This window comes from Capricornis sumatraensis, chromosome 20 (genome assembly GCF_032405125.1).
Source record: "Capricornis sumatraensis isolate serow.1 chromosome 20, serow.2, whole genome shotgun sequence".
In the NCBI taxonomy this organism is placed as follows: Eukaryota; Metazoa; Chordata; class Mammalia; order Artiodactyla; family Bovidae; genus Capricornis; species Capricornis sumatraensis.
This window is the reverse complement of record NC_091088.1, coordinates 18,846,889-18,868,562: the sequence shown is the minus strand read 5'-3', so window position 1 is coordinate 18,868,562 and position 21,674 is coordinate 18,846,889. Positions and strand designations below refer to the sequence as shown.

Genomic DNA, 21,674 nt, shown 5'->3' with positions numbered 1-21,674 from the left:
TGGGCCTGACTGTCAGCTATTCCTCAGCCTCCTGTAACCTGGCTTCTGCCCCCAGCCTCTTCAAGGAAAACAGTTTTAATTAAAGAGTACCCAGTAATCTTTTAAATTAAGAATATTTTAATAATGAGAGGTAAAAATAAATTGAAAAGCTACAAAAGAATATTCAGTGAACCATCCCCTTCTCCTCACTCCCCTGTCCCCCATGCACTTGGGGAAGGATACACAGAACATTTCAAGCTTCTGTTCCCTTACCTGAGTGTAGATACTTTTTATTTCACATTTTTAAGACAGGTTTATTTTTACCCAGGAACCCATGCAGTTCTGTTCCCCTCTTTTGTTTCTTGTAGAACCTTCCAGAAAGACTCTGTATTTATAGATAGATGACTGGTGCCTTACCACACGCACAGGTCTGTCCGTCACTTGTGCCTCTTGGCGTCTTTCTTGATGAACATCATGTTGCCTGGAGAGCTGCTGCCCTGGGTCTCTGTTGATGGGCTCTGTTCCCATCTCACTACTACAGACCACTCTGTCACTTCCCTGTCCTGTGCGTGCCACCTGTGTGTGGCAGACAGCACGTGTGGCCTTTTATGTGTGGTAAGCGTGTCTGCAGAGGAGAAGCCTGGACGTGGGGTTGGCTGTGGCTCACATGGTCTGTGCCCCTGTGATTACTGGTGTGTTGCCGAGTTCATTTGTGGGATCCCCACAGAATGTGAGGAGGTGAGGAATACTGCTCAGTGTGGGGGCACATGTTCAGGTGATCCATTTTATTCATTTTTGTTGAGCTCTCTATATCCTTTGCCCCCTCTCTGTTGGGTTATTGATCTTGTCTTTATTCTTTTTTAGGAGCTCTGTAAGTTTCAAGGAAATTGTCCTTTTGTCTCTAGTGAAAGTTTCAGGAATTTATTTTCCAGGTTTGGGTTTTTTCCCAAAAGACTCTGCCATGCAGTTTGGGCTTTTCCTTTTAATGTTGCCTTTGTCAGTCTTGCCTGGCTTCGGGGCGTTGTGTCGTAATTAGAAATGCAGTGTGCATTGTGCGTTGTACACATGACTGTACATGTGCATAGATTGTGCTCATAAAAATGTAATGCATCGTACACAACAACCACTCCCTGTGGTGTGCTTATATGGAACTTGTGTGGTTTCTCATTTTGCATTTAACCAATCCATCTGGAATTTATTTGGTCTAAGGTACAAAGCTAGTTTTATATTTTCCAGATGACAGCCTAGCTGTCCCAGTGCCATTTGTTGAATAATGCACCCTCCCTCTCAGATTTGAAATGTGGCGTATTTCCGGGTATGTTTCAGTTCACTTCTGGACTGTCTTTTGGGTCTCACTGATGTCTCTATCCTGATGACCTGTGATTTGCCAGATTCACCCCGTATCTCTCATCTCATTTGTTCAGTGGGCTCTCTGCACTGTAAAATTCTCTGGGGGATGGTGTTTTGTTTTTTAAACAACTGTGGCTGCTGAGACTGCTCAGTTAAAGGGTCTGGGTGGGGCTTGGTTGGGGCTGCCTGGGAGCCCCGCCCACCTTATTCTCTGAGAACCCTCCCCCACCCCCAGCTTCCTCCCCTTGTTTGTGCCTTGGTTTCTGTTTCTCCTGCTTTCCTGCCCTTTTGATGATGGTATTCCTCCGACTCCTCTCTGCTCTTGTTACTTGATAATTCCTGACATTTCAGCTGTGGTCTGCCCTCTCTCTTATTCCCCCAACTCTAACCAGCTGCCACTGAGCTGTGGCCGGATGTTCCAGGGAGCTCGGGGTGTCCAGAGGCGAGGTCCTGTCTTCCATCTCTGACCGCTGAGCCGGTCCTGACCGGCCGGCCAGGATGCCACACCGTTGGCAAGTCTGCCTGCTCTCTCATCTCCACAGTCATTGATCTCCACCGACACGGCGACACGGCAGCCGGGTTGTGTTCTCCTGTCTGTCGGTCTGTCCCTTGCTCCCCCTGTCCCCCACCTCTCCCTGAGGATCTTGGCGTGATGGTTACATATACGGGACACTTGTTTGTAAGTGGATTGGGGTAATTTATGAGGGCGTCAGGGCACAGATCACAGTAGTCTTCTGGGAATAAGCACAGCCCTAGCCATGGGCAGCTCCACTTCATCCCGAGTCAGGAAGCAAGCGAGTGACGGCCTCCTTTTAGAATTAACTGTTGTCCTTAAGTCCACAAGAGACAACTTTAGAGCTTCTCTCCCTTGTTTTGTGATTAAATTTAAAAACAGAAACTTTGGTGCCTTATCTCTTTTTAGAAATAATAGTGACATATTCGGGTGCTGCCCTTAAGTGGGCTCTGGTCTAGGATCCCCGACCTGGGTCTAGTGTGTGATGGTGCCCCGCTGACTGCAGCCCTCGGGTGTCGCAGCAGTGGCCCGGGAAGCTGCCCGTAGGGCTGGTGCTCTCTGGCCTGAGCTCCTAGCGTGGCGCGCGCCGTCCCAGCGTGGCCACCTGCCCTCGGCCTGGCTGTGTGTCTTCAGCTCTGTCTGTACTCAGTTCCTCGTGTCCACGCACCCCCTTTTCCCCCGAGCGCCCCCCAGATGCTCTGCTCTCAGAGTGGGCATCTGGCCCCACTGCTTGGCTCACACAGTCTATGAAGAAGCCTTCTTTGGCTTCCTCTGCCCTAGCCCTTACCATACTGTGTTGTAATAGGTTTCTTCACATTTTCATTCCCAAACTTTGATTATTGGAGGCAGAGACTGTGTCGCCATCTTTCAGTCCCAGAGGCTAGTGGTCCCTGCCTCCTGGTAGGGGGTCTGTGTCCTGAGCAGTGGAGGGACATGCCGGGGGTTTTTGAAAGGCCACCTGAGTGAAAACATCGTCTTCCTCAGTGCTTTTCTTTCCCGTGGGCCTATTAGTAACAGCCAATGGCTGTTTCTCTTATGTACTGTATAGATGCAGAGTCGAGTGAATTTTAACTTCTGTATCCTGCTTTTTTATTTTTCAAAAGCTGGCGTGCAAAAGCTTCTGTTGGGAGAAACTCTCTGAATTTGATGGTTTGGCTTTATATATACCTTGACAAAACCGAGTTGATGGACAAGTACACTGAGAGCTGGGAACAGAGGGTGTATTCTTCCAGTGCTCTGATGGGCTTGTCACCTGTAAAACTACACACGTGGGTCAGGTTGTCTCAGAGAGGAGTCTGCAGCTCTGAAAGTAAGACTGTTTGATTGTATTCCTTTAATGTTTGCAGAATTGTAAATCGTGGTAAGCCTAGATAGTTCAGTGTACTGTAGAATGGCAGGAACCAAACGCCTGGTATGGTACCGTGCTAGTTGTTAGTTTATGTTTCTGTTACACTTTAAACACTGACGTTGAATTCATCATGAGAGAGGAGCGTTGTAGCATCGTTTCTGATTATTTAGGACTTTTACATAAGAACCTCAATAGAATTACTAGAAAGAAATTGTATCCTCAGTTTTCTTACTGATTCACAGTGAATCTAATTAAAACATGTATTATGTAGGAACTACTTCTAGAAATATTATAGTCTAGACTAGAAAAAAAAATAACCGAAAAGGAAAGAGAATTTGTGGGGAAGAAAAACAGCCCCTCCTCCCATCACATGTGGGCATTTTAATAAAAATTAAAAGCTTGGGGATAATGGTAACAACCTATCTCTATAACAGTTAATTAAGTGAATGAGATACTTTGATGTGGGTTGTTGGGGCCATGTGGGGGAGTGTGTGGTGAAAATAGCCTACAGTGGATGCCCCATCTGTCTTGGGCTGTGACCCCACTGGACACAGCACTCCCCAGGCCCCTGCTTCCCCGGGGAGGACCGCGCTTCTCCTATCACCAGCTTCCCGACCTCTGTTCCGGTGTACTAACTTTGCAGGTGGGAATTTTCTGAAAAGGCTTGTTTGTGTGGGTCTTTCCTTGACTAGTTACGAAGCTCAGGAGCCATGTGCTGTTAATACTTGTGTTGGGGAGGCTGAGTTACCAATCACAGTGATTTTTTTCCTTTCAGAATAGGTGTCAGCTCACAGGGCTCCTACCGAGACACATCCCCGGGGCCTGCTTCACTGGTGCTTCTGAGCCTTTGATATGTCCTCATGTCCTCTTTTCCAGCTGGGGGTCCGGCTCACCCCCAGCATCTGTGGGCGCCTGTTCTGCCCGTCGCGGATGCCCCAGTGTTCTGGGCTGATTCTGTGTCGTGGCTCGGACCCCGGGGCATCGTGCAGCACCCCCGGGAACACGTGCTGTTCTGTGAGGTTTGTGTCGGGTGCTGGAGTGTTACATCAGGGGCCAAAGTGGGCAGCAGAGCCCACTTCACTTATTATGACTAAACACTGAGCCAGGTTCTTAAAGAATACCCCAATATTTGATGCATCCTTCTGGCCAGGATGTGCACGATACCAGTGTTGTGCATACTGTGCCCTTCTCGTTGGAAGGGCTGAGGGTGAAAATAGCCTGTGGCGGATACCCTGTCTGTGTCTTTGGCTGTGATGTTCCGGAAAGAAACTGCTGGAATGGATCTTGCATGCCGAGGGGAGCAGCTTCCACCAGGACACCGGTCACATGACTTACGTTTTTCCTGAAGGGGAGGGCTATCTTCCTGAATGTATTTTACATTTCAAACAGAGTCGCTTTCAGAGTTTATAGAGATGGGGGTTTGTTCCCACCTGGCTGTGCCTTTTGAACTTGTGCATTTAATAACATTTCTCTGTGAACCCTTGCATCACTGTGTTCCTCACCGCTAACATTGTGCCTTTCTCTCCAAACCACTATTTTGAATATTCCCCAGCCCCACCTTAAATTTCCTGCCTATCAGCTGCTCAGTTCCAGGAGAATACACCTGAGCTGTTAGGTCGTTTAAAATAAAGCTCTGAGTGAGAGTTTGTAGTGCGCTCAGACGAAGCCTTGCCTGCTCTGCACCTCGGCCATGTCGCCAGCCTGGACTGTGGTGGCTTGCTGTGAGGTGACAGGCTCCAGGCGCTCCCCCACTGCCCTCCCTTACTGCCAGGCTCTGGTTTAATCATAGGCTGTGGGGTGGCCTGGAGCCGAAGTTGTGAGCTTTTTGGGGCACACGGTGGGGCTGGGTGCACCGTGGGGCTGTACCTCCCAGGGCTGCTTGTGAAGAACTTGGCTCTAGAGTTGCTTTGCTAGAACTCGTCTAGTTACGTACTTGGTACCTCGTGCTGAGATTTTTGAGCGGTAATCATTTTTTTTCCTCCCATCTTTTCTCTCTTTTTAATGAGCAGAGCTCTAGGGTAAGGAATATTAAAAGGAATGTTTTTATGTGGAAGACGGTTTTTGGTTAGCTCTGGCTTTCACTTGTCCTAAGTCAGCAAATAGCTTTCACTATTAAACTATCTATTTTCTTGTTCTGGTTTTTTAGAGACATGTAATCACTGCTTTAGTAAAATGCTTACAAATCACTTTTCGTTCTGATTTTATGTGTTTTTTCCCATTGACTTACAAGTATCAACATTCAGCACGTTGTTCTTCCCACTATAGAGGCGGCACTTGGAGAACAAGTTGGAAATCAGGGACTCTGTCTCTAGACGCTGGAGTTGCGGGTCTGTTCCTGCTCCTGGAAGCCCCTCCCGCAGGTGTTTGCTTGGCTGGCTCCTCTCCCGCCAGGCTTCAGCTCCACCGGCCTGCCCCCAGTGGCGGGGTTTCCTGTTGGGGCTTCTCAGCACCTCTGACAGCTCCGTGACAGCACCGGCTGGCCAGGAGACAGGGCAGCCGCTGGGATGAGCAGCTGCCGTGTTTTAGAAGTTCTGTTTGACCTTTTCATGTTGTTTGCATCTTGTAGAAAGGTGCTCTTATTTACATTTGGTATCTTTAGCTTTTTTCCTAATCCTAATAGTGATTATTCCTTTCTAAAACACTAGAAAGCAAAAAATAAATTTTAATCACTCAGATAAAAAATAGTATTAAAATTATGGCATATTTTCTTCTTTTTCCAATGCCTATAATGTATGTGTCTATACAATTTATATGTTACACATTCACATATCTAAATGTGAGTGTTCCCCATGCCTTTCATTTTCCGAATTTGTTTTTTAAAGGCTGCATAATATTTAATCGTATGGATGTACATTTACGTGTTTAGATATTAATCTTGATGGATATTTTTTTTCCCCCTTTTTGGCTACACTGCATGGCTTGTGGGATCTCAGTTCCCTGACCAGAGATCAAACCCGTACCCTCAGTGGTGAAAGCTCGGAGTCCCAACCACTACACCACCAGGGACTTGCCTGTTTTTCTTCTTTTGAACCTTAGATGACCCTTTTTGCACACAAACCCTCGTATCCCTGGTTGTCCTCTTAGGACAGATTCCTCCTAGCGCGTGAGCGGGCCCGGGGGTCTAGAGGCAGTGAAGTTTGTTGGAGACACACGGCTGCGGCGATTTGCACTTGCTGGCTGGGGGCGAGGTTGCTCCCCTGTGACAGCACGAGCACCGACTCATGGGGCCTTTGTCTGCCTGTGGTCCAGATAATCAGGTCACCGTCCGTGCTGTTGCAGGGTGGCGCTCGCTCTTCATAGAAGAGCTGCCTGGGGGTGGAGTGTCTGTTTAGAGGAGAAGGCAGCCCCCAGGTTCCCAAGACTGGGGATGCGGGACCCGGGGTCCTGCCTGGACTGCGTCCCTGGGCGAGGTCAGCGACGCAGCTTCGCATGCTCCACTTGGGGCGCGGTCGAGCAGCCGCCGGGGGAGCCTCTCTGTGGGGCCCTGTGGGTGCGCGTCCCCCCAGGTGTCCCCGCTGCGCCGCGTGTCAGCATGTGAGCCTGTGCGGTTGCCTTGCTGGCTGGCCTGCACGTGCCCTGGTTGTCGCAGCAACTGCCGTTGCACTGAGTCCTGACTGTCTTTCCAGCACGCCACTTCAAGTGCTTTCCATTTAATTCTCACAAAAACCCTGTGAGGTGGGTGCAGTGGAGGAAGCTGAGCGTGTGCCGGAAAGAGGTCTTGGCCTTGGTGGCTTGGTCGGCGGGGCCACGGCTGCAGAGCCCGAGCTGTGTATGAGGCAGGGTCGAGGGGGCCCTGGCTGAGGGTGCAGCCAGGACAGAGGCCTCCAGTGTATCCTGACCATCTTCCTGCCCCGGAGGCCCAGTGGATGGAGCAGAGGGCCGTGGGAGATGTCAGGAGCCAGACCCCGTAGGTCGTAGGAGGGGCGGCTGGGAAGGTGGAAAAGGAGCTGACTGGCCCAGAGGGTGTCAGTCGGCGGGCACTGGCAGGAAGCGGGACTGCGAGCCTAATGGAAAACATCCGTCAGGGCTGTGCTGGGCTGGCGGCTGGACCGCGTCTTCCCAGAGCCTCCCGGCAGCAGCAGCAGAAGCGACCCCGGCACCAAGCAGGGCTCTGTTCTGAGTCCGTCAGGCTGCTGACGGCTCTGCTTGTGAGCGTGAGTCAGACAGCGCTTGGTTGAACAGTGTGGGTCACATGGGGCAAATTAGCTTCACCAAAAATAACCCCAAAAACAGCATTTCTGGGAAGCACAAGTGAAGACAGCTTTCAATGTAAACAAAGGACCAGAGAGAAGGTAGAGGCTGGGTTGAAAGAAGTGAACGTTTGGAAAACTAGGAAGACATGCTTTAAAAGTGCCAAGGAAAACAAATGTTTTTTTTTCTTGTTTCCGTTTTCGTTTTCTTTCCTCTATTTATGTAGGATGCAGTGCATCCCTCCTGCTGGGTAACTCCAGAGTTCATGTGCCGGCAGGGCTGAGAACCAGAGTCATTTCCATGCCACTGCCCCCGCCTGGATGAGTTCTCTGCTTCAGTGTTCACCAGAGGGGCTGAGGGCACTGTGGTCCATTTTTGCAGCCCCCTCCCCAAAGGCTGTGAGTCTGGAGCGTGGCGTTTCGGCCAGTTGGGCTGTTGCAGGCTGGGCAGGGGTGTGTGTGTGTCTGCTCCACGCAGAGAGGTTCCTCACTGGCCAGCAGGGCCTGCGCTTCCGTTAGCTGTTGCTGAGACCCTCAGTCTCCCTCACCTTAGGACCAGGACTGAGAATTACCCACCAGGGCAGCTGAGAGAACGTGGGGGTTCCTGGGGGTCAGGCCAGATGTGGGAAGTCGGCTGCCATTGTGTTTAGGGTATTGGAAATGTCAGCCTCCCAAAATACTGTTTGTTATTTAAAATCTTGCTCTTTGAGTAACTTTGTTGTGGCTCAGTTGCTAAGTCATGTCTGACTCTTTGCAACCCCATGGACTGCAGCACACCAGACTCCACTATCCCTTGGAGTTTGTTCAAATTCATATCCATTGTGTTGTACTTGTCAGTGCTTTTACCTTATTTAATAAAGAAGTTCATTTCTGGAATATTCTGATCATTGGATGATAAAAGAAAACTTTGCTCCACCTAAAGGAAATAATGCAAATTAAATTACAAATACAAGTAATTGGAAAATATAACTGTCTTACAGCGTTTTGGTAAATGTTACCAAATGAATGGACTTTTTTTGGCAGAGTGCTGGAGGGGAGGGTTTTCTTCCTTAAGTTCCGTAAACTTGCAGGTTAGCCAGACCTGCAGACTTACTGAGCTTGTGTGGGTCCTCGCATGTGGGGAGGGGACACCTGCACAGCTGGGACCTTCCTGGGTCGGAGACTGGCCGCTGGGAGCAGGCGAGGTCGTGCCTGCCGCGGCCTCCCTGAGCTCTGTCTGTTGGGGGCTGGGTGTACCGTCTCCTGAGGTGGCTGGTGCGTTCTGCCCACCCGCACCTGCCCCAGGCCCTCCACCTCTGCCGGGTGCCCCGGCCAGGCCTGCACACAGCAGGGTCTGTGCCGCCGCCTGCCCGATAGCCAGGTAACAAGGTGAACTGAGGACAGTGGCAGCCAGAGAGCTTCCTGTGTGCATCTCGCGTCTGCTTCGGGTCAGGGTTGGGACCAGAAGTCATGCCCCTTTTCCCCAAACCTTCTCTTTGGCTGTGTGTGTAGCACTGTGCTTCTCCATCTTTTAAAACTTGCTGCTTTCGGTAAACTTTAAAATCGTAACTTTTCTATGTTGTCCTTATAAATTGTGAGTAGGAAGATATTAAAGCATTGGTCATTTTTATTCCTCTAAATCCTAAAATAATAAATACGTTTGGCTATAAAAATTTTCAAATACTGGTCGTCATTAGGGGAAAAAAGTAAAGGTGCTGCCCCCCCTCACCCGCTCCCAAGGACCCTCCTCCCCACCCCTCCTCGCCCCTTCTCTCCCCTCCCCTCCTCAGGTCACTGTAGAGTCCGAGGTGGACTTGGGGCTGGGGGGGGGGTGGTCCTGGCTGTCTGTAAACCTGACGAGGGAGCCGGGGATGGAGCAGCCCTCCTGGCTCCTGTCGGGAACTTGGTGTAGGCTGAACTCCCAAGGCCAGCATAAAGTGGGGGGCTGCAGGCAGTGGTCCTTTTCTTCCTGGGTCTCTGTCAGTAGCTGTTCAAGGTATTTTCAGTGTTCCACTGTTACAGTGAGCGTGTCCCCCCGACACACACACATAGTTCTCACTCGTGAGTACTTTGTATAACAAATACCCAGAGATGGGATTGTAACGTATTTCTAGAATATGCTTTTTAAAAATGCACCTCCAAATAGATCCAGGTCTATTCTGTTCTCTCCTGTTTTTATTAGAGCGTTTTATTAGTTTTTTCAAGATTTATAGGACAATGTTAAGTCCTGTTTTGTAATTAATAGGAAACTGTGATTTGAGGAACTGAAAAATCAGGTTATGCCTCAGATAGGATTTGTGACGGCTTAGTTAACAGCTTCTACCCAGCGAGCGAACTGCTGGCCCAAGTCATGAGTCCGCATGTCTGCTCAACCGGGATGGCTTTACATTTCACTGGTGAGTGGTGAATTGCTCAAGGTTTTGTCTTCCGCCTGTAGTGCTCACACTAGCGATGACTGTTTTACAGAAATATTGGAAGCTACAGTAACCATCAGTGACTTTCAAATAAAAATGAAAATCCTTACACATGAACTAAATTTAGGAAGAAAATAAGATGATGGCAACTTTGTCCCCACAGGTCACGCCCAGGCCGGAGCCCCCCGTCAGCAGTGTGAGCAACAGCTTGGAGAACGCCCTGCACACATCCACACATTCCACTGAGGGGTCGCTGCCCAAGAGGCCTGGAGGGAAACTGTCCAGAGGTGAGCCAGGGCTGCGGGGAGGATGGGGTGTGGGGAGGAGCTGAGGGTCGTGGCGTTTGGCTGGATGCTTCCAGGTGCTTTGAAAACGCCAGTCTTAGATGTATAACTTTTCCTGAATTCTGCAAGTTCTGCACGGACGTGTCTGGACTGTGGAAGTCTCGCGTCTTGATGTTTATCAAGGGGGAGTCAGTGGCCGTTGTCGTGCCGCGCCCCGCGCCGGGGCTCCTGCATCAGAGCAGCGCTTTGTGCAGTGACGAGCTGTTGTCTCCGCACTGACGCGGTCGCCGCCAGCCCCACGTGGGGCCCATGGGACTGAGGGCCTGAACTTGTAGTCTTATTTCATCACGTTGAGTTGCGCTGGCTCAGCATGGACAAGGCAGCTCTCCCTCCCACAGGGGGAGGCCGGTCCCCCTGGTTCTCGGCCGTCTGGCTTCGTGCGGCCACAGTGGACAGTGTCAGGCTGGTGGCCCCCTGGCCAGTGGTGTGGGCCCTTGGGGGGCTCACAGGGACAGGATGGGGTGCAGCCCGCAGGGCCCCCAGCTGCTCTCGCCTTCTGGTTTGGAGCTGGGAGGATGCCGGCGGTGCCGAGTCCTCACACCTGTGGCTGCGGGCCTGGACGGCCGCCCTCAGTATGCATTTCTCCTGTTGGCACAGTTATCAAGATCCTTCACTCCTGTGTTTTAATGTAAGTGCTGGTTGAACAGCAGTGTCTGTCTCTTGCCGGGATGCCTGGTGCAGAAAGGCAGGACTGTGGTAGGACCGGACCTGACTGCTCTCAGACATCATGACCCTTAGAAGATGCAGTGAGCCAGACCTTGCTGATTATCCGCAGTGGTCTCCATTCAGTGGTCACAGGTAACCATAGTTCCTCTACCGTGAAACTGACCCAGCAGGTAACTGGTCATTGGTTTATTGTTCGTGCTTTCGCCAGTACCGTTACTGCTCTTCGGAAAGTCTGAAGCCACTGTCAGCGTTACTAGTTTTCTTTTCTATACCCCACTGCAGTTTTGGATTGTCTGTGCTTTTTAAGTCTTCAGAGACACAGTTCAACTTACAAAGAGGTCAGACTTTTGTGTTTCTTCAGATTACAGCTCAGGGGACAGCGGTAAGGACTGTCTGACTAGTCTTAGAAGGTGGTCCTAGCTTGTTACATACTTTAACCCACCCAATCTTCCTAAGACCCTGTGGGACTCAGGTATAACAACCTGGTTCATTGTAACCGCAGTCCCCATTTCAGACAGGAGAACTGAGTTGTGATTAAGCAGCGTTCCTAAGATAAGCTGGGATTCCAACCCTGAGATCCCAACACTTGGTTAAACAGAAGAGACTAGGAAAGGAAAGCCTTGCACGCATTAGGCGGAAGCCGTACCTTTTCTCTCTACTGTTGACTGAAGGTTTCAGGTTCAGCCTTCCTCTGGAAGCTGCCTGGCAGCTCACAGGAGCCCGCCGATGATGCCGCAGCCCCACGGAGCAAGCTGGCACTCGTTCTGCTCAGGGATTAAATAACGGTGCCCAAGGTCATGCAGCTGGAGTGTCACAGTTTGCACAGCTAGAGGCTGCGGAGCCCCTGGTCTCCCCCTGCCCCGATGCATGGGTCCTGGGCCAGCCCGCCTGCCCTGGCCTCCTGTCCCCCATCTCCGCCACCATTTTAATTTCCTCCCAACACAGGTGCTGTCACCCCTGGGCCTAGACTGCGTGTGGCTCTGCTCAGCGGGCCCTTCCCTTCCCTTTTAAAGTCTTGCCCCACAGTGCTGCTGTAGACTTGAGTCCACCAGTCATGGCCACTGCGGGGCCTCATGCATACAATGCTTGCCTTATAACAAACGTAAATAAGTGGATTTCTCGGGTCCTTAAGTTCAAGCACTGTATTGCTAACCATCCAAATGGAATATGGACTCATTTCCTAATTTTCTACTTTAGATGTATCTTTTATCAGCTTTATGTTTTCTGGATCATGTTCGACTTTTGTTTATATCTTTCTGGAGAACTAACAAATCAAATAATGCAGGGGAGCTAGATGATAAAATCAAAGAAAAGTAAATTTATAGAGTTCTTAAATTCATATAACGTGACGTAAAAAGATGTAGAAAAGAGGGTCAGTTTAGTCAGCATAGTAGTGAGTGCTTAGATTTTAACAACAGTTAAAAGAAGCAGTGTTTTAAAAAATTATTTAAAAAATTATTTCCATTAACACAGACGACTAAATGCTAGGTGAAAGTGAGAAAGTAAATTGATACTTAGGAACATTATTTAGCTGAGACTCTTAAGAATACAGCTTTTAAATTCTTAGATGAAAATTAGATTTCAGTAATAAAACTGTAAAGCTGGAGGTATCTTAAATATTATTCTGGTTCAGTTTCTTTAATTATGAGGACACTGAGTTCTGTTGTATGGAGCTTGAGAGAAGGTGTTGTGCTAGAAAATGATTATTTTTATATTTTCTCTCACTCATCAATAAAACCCTTTTTACTATGCTTTCTTTTAGCTTTGGTTTAGTTTTGGGTTTGGCATAAAATTGGTTTCTTGTTATTGAGTGTACCAAATTAAGCTATTTAACAAAGATACATTGAAATCAAGTAAAACACATAATTAGCAGGAAACTGACGACAACTCGGTTTTTTCCAGAAGTCTTTAGGGTAGAAAGGGAAATGTTTCAGAGGAGAGCCTCCTTCTCGGGGCATGTTAAAGCCATTATCTCGGGGTGTCCTGTTCTCTCGTGCGACGTGGCCGTCAGCTCTGGGAGGTCACGTGACAGCGCTTGGCAGCGAAGGCGGCCCTTAGGCTGTGGGTCTCACAGGCACTCCCAGGCTGGGGTCGGGAGTGTGTTCCTGGACCCGGCGGTGTGGCTGCTGGAGGGGGTGTGAGCCCGCCGGACCCCGCTTGGGCCTTCCAGGGCACCTGCCTGCACTCTTACCACGGTGCATTTTATGGTCTTATCCACACAGCTCAGCCTCCCTCCTTTCTTAGTGACAGTAGTGCTCCGGTTATTTAATTAGGCATGGATCCAATTATAAAAATGGGAGTTCAGTGCAATTACACATCTTGCTGAAGGCCATGTGCTCTGACTCGTAAGATTTGAGGAGAACCGCTGGTGTACAACTTTAATAAGAAAAGAAGAAAATTTGAGCCCAGGAAATGCTGAAAGGAAGCAGCACACTGTCACGTGCTGTTTCTCCACGTGGGAGCAGGCTGGTGGCCTCAAGCCGGAGTCCCGCTGCATGCCCCGCCCGAACCCCTTCACGATCTGGGCCCCGGGGAGTCACGCTTGTCCTGGGTGCTCTTCCCGCCCAGCCCTAGGTCTTGGGGGTCTTCCCAGTCAGCGCTAATCCTGTCTTGGGCTGTGTTCTCTTCCTCAGGTGATGGTTTGATATCCAGCCCCTTAAACTGACAAGTTTTTTGCTTATACGTTTCAGAAAGGAGTAGGGCTTCACGTGTGACATGACCCAGTCTGCAGGCTCACAAGGGTGGCAGGAGGGAAGGGGGCCCTTGTCTACCAGTGGGCTTTCAGTGGGCAAACGTGTGTGCACACAGGTAAACACTCTAAAACCACGGAGCCACACTGCAGAGATGTGACAGGAAAACTAACCATAACTCCACCACCAGACGCAGTTAACCCTGTCAGTTCTGATCATTTACTTTCAGTCTCTCTTTACATTTTAAGCTATAATCATGTCATACATGCAGTTTATAATGTTTCAGGTAAGAGGATAAGCACTTGTTCATGTTTGTATTGTCATAGACATGGTCTTTAGTAGCTCCGGAGCTGGGAGTGTCTTATAGACATGGTCTTTAGTAGCTCCGGAGCTGGGAATGTCTTACACATCTTTGAAGCCCGGCTGGACACCCCCCAGCCCAGCCCTCGTGTTGGCCACCGTCACCGCTCTCGCCTGCTGCAGAGACTCCACCTGACCCCACCACTGCCCCCAGCGGGCGTCCTCCCGCCCTCAGGGCCCCGTGTGGCCACATGTGTTGCTTCCAGGGTGGGCGGCACCAGGAGAAGACAGCAGGTCTTGTCCGTGTGTTTGGTCCAGAGGCGTCCTGGTGGCACTGGGGCTGGTGATGCAGAACAGAGCGCAGCGTCTGGTGGACTAGGGGCTCCAAAGGGGTCTTGCTAACATCTCAGACCTCTGCTCCGAAATGCCTCTTTGATCTGAAAACAGCTGAGTAACATTCATCTGCTTTTCACATTTTCCTGTCCAGATATGAGTCACTTCCCGCCTTCAGTCAGCTAGGGTTTTCCTTTCTGCCTTTTTTCATAAACCCTAATGTTCAGCCCTGGAACTTGTAGGTACTGTGGCCCAGGAAAACGCCAGACAGGTTTCCCTGTGCTCGTTGACTTTGTATATTCTGTTGTCTAAAGAAGTGGAGGGTCTGGATTAGAGTGAGGTCACTGTGGGTAAGTTTTTAAAAATAGTGACTGGGAGAGTGTAAGAGCTGTTTATTTGCTGACAGTCTGCCTGGGGAAGTCAGACAGGAACAGTGGGCAGTTTCACTGAGCGAGGCCGGGCAGCGCACAACTGCTAAATGTAGTGTTTTCTTTGTTTTGCCAGAAAGGAAACAAGCGTTCTTGTTTTTTTTTAAAGAGTAATTCCTTCCTGTGAGATGCTATTTTAAGTTTAAAATACTCTGAACCAAACGGGTTCTAGTGTCTCCCACGATCCCTATCAACCCTGATACAACTTTATAAATTTATAGAGGCTCAAAAATTCAGGCAGCGGTTTGTGAAGGCAAGAACTCTGGTCAGTGCCGGCCGCCTTGTGCCCAGCCCTGGAGTACGGCCCAGCACACAGTAGGCGCTTCATAAGATGAGGTGGTGAATGAACAAGTTGTTGGATCGGCATGTTGTTTTCTGCGAAGATCCAGATGGTTGGTGTTTCTGGATTGGGGAGGAGATGCGAGGAGTCTGGCACCACTGCTGGGCTCTGCTGCCGGCGGGTGGAGAGCGCCTGTGGCGGTGCGTCAGCCCACAGTGTGGCTCTGCGCCCTGGAGACTGCCACACCAACGGCCAAGGGCTGCCTGCGGCCCACCCGCCCCTGACTTTATGGCGCTACCCAGTAGAACTCCCTGTGACGGACCAGGGTTCTGGGTCCGCTCAGCGTGGCAGCCACTGGCCATGTGTGGCTGCCGAGTGCTTAAAATGTGGTTAGTGCAACTGAGAAATGAGGTTTTAAATTTTATTCCATTGTAATTAATACCAAGGTAAGTGGTCCCATGGGGTCAGTGGCTGCAGTAGTGGGAGGTACAGGGTTAGAACCTTTCTGAAGCCTGGTGCCCAGAGTTGCTCGTTCTCTGGGCGCTTAGACGTATTATGGGAGGAGAGAGTTCTGTGGCCAAAAAAAAAAAATTGAGGAAATGTGGTTAATAAAAGTAGATTTACTTGTCACAGGACTTCTCAGAGCCTTTAATATGATCACGTACATGGGCAGTCTACGAAAAGGAGTTTCTTAGATTTTCCCTCCAAACTTTTGACCACGAAGCTTTCTGGGGGTTGGCCCTGAACGTCTTACAGAGTGGTGTTTGCTGGAGGAAACTCAGGATATGTGGCCAACCAGGAGATGGGGCTTCTGCAAAAAGTGTAACATGATAGTTTTGTGAGTTACACTGTGTGTGTCAGGTTAGACAGGTGTTGAGTATCTGCAGACATGCCCATAGTACACAGCCAAGTGACCTGCAGGAATACGGGTGAAAAATCAGGAAGATGTGTATGCTGTTCACACAAGAAAGCCTCCCTCATTAATTCGCTGGGGTCTTTCCGGAAGAGCTGGATTGTCTGACTGCTGTGCCTGCCAGAAGTTCATAAGCTTGAAGAAGCAAGCAGTTAAATGAGTGTTTGAGATGCATTCGTGTTTGAATCAGAAACAGGACATGCATACCTGAGTGTGGTTTGGGGGTTTGGAAACTAGATCATGTTTATCAAGTGCTGTTTTATTTTCAAAAATATTTGTGCTCGAATATTTGCATCTCACAAACTTAATTTGTATCTTAAAACTTAAGTGCTTACAAGCTTAACTGTATCATTTTCTTTCTGAGGAGAGAAAAAAAGCACCCGTGCGAGTGAAAGGGGAGGCATGAGGAGGGGATCGCTTTGGGGCTGTCTGATGTGACTGTCTTCTCCTGTCCTGTCCACCCGTGCAGCCGTGGCCCCTGCTCTGTAGGGGCGGCGCTAGGGGTCTAGAGCATCTGCTCCACAACTGCAGTCCTCGCGCCTGCAGCCTGGCCCCGCCCCAGAAGGAGACGGAAGACGCAGCGAAGGCTCTGGGCAGCTGCGTCTCTAAACAACCAGAGTGGGAGATGTTGATCTTTAGTCTTTTAGGGATGAGAACAGAGCACAACTAACCTTCAGTTACAGTTATCATCCATGCCCTCTAGCAGGCAAATAAACGTTATGTTCTTTTCAAGCACCGTTCCCTTTTTTTTAAATTTGTTTTTATATTTTCCCTGTATTTTCTGTCTCACGATCAACTTTGCCCTCCTTCTGAGCTCGGCCTCCAGCTTCCCTCATTCCTGACGAGCTCCCCGCGGAGGAGACGGTGCCGGGTGCTGGGAGCTTTCCTGTGAAGGCCACTAACGTATCGATCGATGCAAACTAATCATATATACTTCAAGCTTTTATTTCGTTTTTATAATTCTGTTTGTTGTTTCTTTGTTTTGTTTACTTTTACAGTGACTGTTGAAAAGATAGACCTGAAGGGATTATCACACAAAAAAAATGAAAGAAATGTTGAATGTTCCTTTGAGGTAAGATACTAAGTTTTTTCCCCTTTTCTCCTCTAAGGGATAGGACGGGAATACTTACCACGAAGCAATACTTTTATTTATCTAAATAAAAGATGGGTCTTTTTGCAAAGCTCTGTGCCAGTGCTGTGCGAGATAGAAGTGGGGGCTGGGCCTTGCAAGCGGCCGGTCCCCAAGATGCGCTTGTTGGGGCTGCTTGCTCTCCATCGAGGGGAGGGTGTGGGCTCGGGTGCAGCCTGAGCTCGCAGTCCAGTTGTGTCCCTGTTAGCTGTGTGACCAAGGACAGTGCTGAACCTGTCTGTGTCCCAGCACCTCCATCCAGTCAGAGGCTGGAGTCCAGGAGAGTCAGTGCCTGCAGAGATGAGCCGTGTCCCTCTGCACCTCCTGGATGACAGAAACTCCTTGGTGGGTTTGGGGGGTATGTGCTCTGGACTGACACACTCGGCTCCTGGTAGTTGGTCACCTAATTTGGCTACAGTGGAGAATTGTGAAAATTGAGGCGTACTGTTTGTCAGGCCCTTTGAACCCCACTCACAGCCAGTCTGCTCAAACTGGGTTTGGATTCAGCCTCCATCCTCAGCCTCTCTGTAAAGCAGCGAGCTTGGGCAGGGTGGGCCCTCGGCCTCTCCCCAGACAAGGGGCTTGTGACCAGGATGGGGGCAGCAGGCTGGCAGACAGGGACACCCTGAGTCTTCTGGAGGTCCAGCGGACAATTCCAGAAGGCTCCTTGGAGGCCTGTCTCAGCTCTGAGCTTACTGTCCCATGTGGTTATTGCTGAGTTTAGGAAGTTTCTACCCAGATGCATAAGCTGAATGAAGTGTTTTAGTGTTTAAAGAAAAGCTTTGGTTATCTGAAAGCTTACTTCTCCCGATGAGATAACTGATAAGCACACTCTTGTGTTTAGGACAGTGATAAGCCTTCACCAGCTAACAGTTCAGCTAGTTTTTTTTTCTGTGGGGGGCCGGGGTTACTAACCTAGATAGTATATTCAAAAGCAGAGACATTACTTTGCTGACTAAGGTCCGTCTAGTCAAGGCTGTGGTTTTTCCTGTGGTCATGTATGGATGTGAGAGTTGGACTGTGAAGAAGGCTGAGCGCCGAAGAATTGATGCTTTTGAAATGTGGTGTTGGAGGAGACTCTTGAGAGTCCCTTGGACTGCAAGGAGATGCAACCAGTCCATTCTGAAGGAGATCAACCCTGGGATTTCTTTGGAAGGAATGATGCTAAAGCTGAAACTGCAGTACTTTGGCCACCTCATGGGAAGAGTTGACTCATTGGAAAAGACTGTGATGCTGGGAGGGATTGGGGGCAGGAGGAGAAGGGGACGACCGAGGATGAGATGGCTGGATGGTATCACTGACTCGATGAACGTGAGTCTGGGTGAACTCCGGGAGATGGTGATGGAGAGGGAGGCCTGGCGTGCTGCGATTCATGGGGTCGCAAAGAGTCGGACACGACTGAGAGACTGAACTGAACTGGGGTTACTAACCTGATGTGCCCTTAGGGATTTACAGCCCAAACTGTATTTGTTGGATGGTAATTTGAGATACTAAGGGAAGATAAAGATGAACATTTAAAAACACACAACTCTCTTACTTATGAAGCACGCTGCTCGTTCGTGCAACTTCAGTCGTGTGCATGCTCTGGGCAGTGAGCTGCGCTCTCCTGCTTGTGACTAAGTTAAGTGGCTGCCTGTGGGATGTGAGTGTGTAACATGCATGAGCTTTGGTTTGGGCATCCCATTGCGCTAGAAAGATGAGGTGCCTTATGGTTGTCTAGTTTCCAGGGTTTAACCACGGTCTCTGGCTGGCTGTGGTCAGAGCTGCAGTTCTGTAGAGGGGAAGGACCATGGACCCTGTGGGAACATCTCTGCACACACCTGTAAACTTACAGATTCTCTGTCATCTCACACACCCGTCTACAAAAGCAAGTCCCAGGAGCATTTTTCTGTTCCAGCAATCAACATGATGAAGCTAAAATTTGCATGGAGAAAATTCCCTGGTAGTCCAGTGGTTAGGACTTGGCACGTTCACTGCCATGGCCCATGCTCAGTCCCTGGTTGAAGAGCTAAGATACTGCATGCTATGTGGTGCAGCCTGCGTAAATAAGTGAATGATAAATAGTATGTACATGGAAAAAACTACAGAGCAGTCAAAACAGGTTTGAAACGAACAAATTGGAAGACTCAGCACCTGGTCTCAGCACTGGTGTTGAAGGGCAGGGCCCTGACACCGAGGTGCTGCTGAGAAGGGGAGGGGCCACCCCTGGGGCCAGAGGCATGCTCACATGTACACGGTTGGTTGATTGTTTGGAGGACTTTGGAGAATATCATTGGTGTTTTTAAAGATGAAACATTAAAATTTTCTAAGCGACTTTCTTTTTTACACTTCTGATGAGGCAGGTATCACATACCATAAAATTCATCCATTTTAAGTGTTCGGTGTTGAGACCTCCCTGGTCATCCAGTGGCTAAGACATCTGCGCTCCCAATACAGGGGACCAGGGTTCGATCCCTGGTCAGGGAAGTAGATCACAACTAAGGCCCAGTGCAGCCAAATAAATTAAAAAAAAAAAAAAAGTTCAGTGTTTTTACAATTTATTCAGAATTTAGTAACCATTACCACAATTTAATTTTAGTATTTATATCACCCCAAGAAGCCCCATGCCTGTTAGCAGTCATTGCCCTCTCCTTCCAAGTCCCAGGCAGTACTAATCCGCTTTCTGTCTCTGGGTTTGCCTGTGCTGTGTATTTCTCACGAGTGCAGTCATACATATGTGATCTCTTGTGATTGGTTTCTTTCACGCAAATGATGTTTCTGTGGCTCATCTGTGTTGTATCATGTATTGGTACTTCCCTTCTGATGGCTGAGTGAGTCTGCACTGTGTGGATGGACACATTCTGTTTGCCTGCTCAGCAGCTGGCTGGTACACTTCTGGGTTGTTCCCACTTTTTGCCTCTTACGGGTAACGCTGCTGTGAACATTTGTGTACAGGTTTCCATGTGGACAAATGCTTTCGTTTCTCTCGGATATACACCTAGGACTGGAATTACCGGGCGTTTTGGCTTACAGATATTTTCTTTCGCTGTGTGGGAATTTATTTCATGTTCATGATGCTGTCCTTTGACACACAGACGTTTTGACTTTTGATGAAGTCCAGTTTACCTACTTTTTCTTTCGTTACTCGTGCCTTTTGTATTTAAGAACTCTTTGTCTAAGCCAAGGCAATAAGGAGTCATTCTTGAGTTTTCTGATAAGAGTTTTATTGTTGTGGAATTCCCTGGCAGTCAGTGGTTAAGTCTCCACTTTCCCAAAGCGGGGGGCACGGGTTTGACCCCTGGTCGGGGAGCTAAGGTGCTGCATGCTGCCCAGCGTAGCCAAAAAAGGCAAACAAGGGAACCGTGGCCCTCAGAAGGACAAAGGCTGCTCGGGTGCCATCACTCAGGCTTAAGGTCCCTCCTTGCCCCCGAGTGCTCCGTATGTGTTCTGGGACAGGCAGCGCTCTGATGAGCCAGAGCAGCTCAGGCTCCCACTGCCTGCGGCTCTGCTCGGGGTTGCCCTGGGCTGGGCTTGGGGTCGGTGGTGGTGACTGCTCCATCTTGTGGGCCAGGCCTCCTCCGCTTTGGGCTAAGGCCCTGGATGCCACACCATCCTGGTCAGTGATTATTGACAAAGGTATAAAGGCAGTTCAGTGAAGATAAAGGTTAGTCTTTTCAACAAACGGTTCTGGAGCAGACAACCACATGCAAAGAAAAAAGAATCTTGATCAAACCTCACCTCTTGTATAGACATTAACTCAAAACTAATTTTGGACCTAAGCATAAAGCATAAACTGTAGAACTTGTAGAAGAAAGCACAGAAAAAAGGTTTGTGACTTAATCAGGCAAGTGCTTCTTAGGTAGGGTACCAAAACATGACCCATAGAAGACAGAGTGAACGAATTAGGCTTCATCAGCATTTAAAACTTCCTCTTTGAAAGGCTCTGTGGAGAAAATTGAAAGACAAGCCACAGAACTAGGAGAAACCTATTTGTAAATTACGTGTATGTTAGAGGATTTGTATTCAGACTATAAAAAGAACTCAGTGATGAGAAAATAAGCCAATAAAAAATGCACAGACGTTTTACCAAGAAAGATATGTGGATGGCAGAGAGCGCACGCGAACAGATGTGCAGCGTCCTTAGCCGTTAGGAAGAGACCAGTTAAAACCACCACGAGCTAATGCTGCCTGCCCAACAGAATGGCCGAGATCCACAGGACTGACCACACCAACTGCTGGCGGGTATGTGGAAGGACTGTCCTGGGAGCATAAGACGGTGAAACTACCGTCTTGGGGAGACTGTTTGGCAGTTTTTTAAAAAGTTAAACATACTCCTAAAATATGACTCATCGGCCCCACTTCTAGGTCAGTACCGAAAGGAAGTGAAAGTATGTGTTCATACAAAGGTTTGTCCACGAATGTCTATAACAGCTTTATGTGTAAGGCCCCAAATCGCCATCATTGGGAGACTGGGCGTACACCGTATACTGTGACCACGCAGTGGACTGCTGGGCATGGAGGAGCGGTTACTGATGCAGTATGGACGGAGAGAATGCCACAATCGCGCGTGTGAAAGAAGCCAGGGAAGAAAGCATGCTCCTTCCGGGTTTATTTAGATAAATTTAGAAAATGCGAAATAATCTGCAGTGACAGAAAGCAGGTCAGTAGCTTGCTGGGGAGGGGTGATGGCTATGTCCGTTATATTGACCAGAAGGATGGTTTCATGGGTGTATCTGCTCTGCTCAGTTGCTTCAGTCATGTCCGACTCTGTGCAACCCCATAGATGGCAGCCCAGCAGGCTCCCCCGTCCCTGAGATTCTTCAGGCAAGAACACTGGA

The 21,674-nt window shown here is 49.2% G+C and overlaps 1 protein-coding gene across 1 annotated transcript in view; it reads left to right on the top strand.

Annotated features, from left to right (window-relative positions):
• The window catches only part of ZCCHC14 (zinc finger CCHC-type containing 14), a 47,992-nt gene that overhangs the window by 6,789 nt on the left and 19,529 nt on the right, over window positions 1–21,674 (top strand). Inside the window, exons 2-3 of the mRNA XM_068991798.1 lie at window positions 9,938–10,061; window positions 16,727–16,800. Coding sequence (XP_068847899.1) covers window positions 9,938–10,061; window positions 16,727–16,800 — 198 coding nt within the window. The remainder of the gene's footprint in view (window positions 1–9,937; window positions 10,062–16,726; window positions 16,801–21,674) is intronic.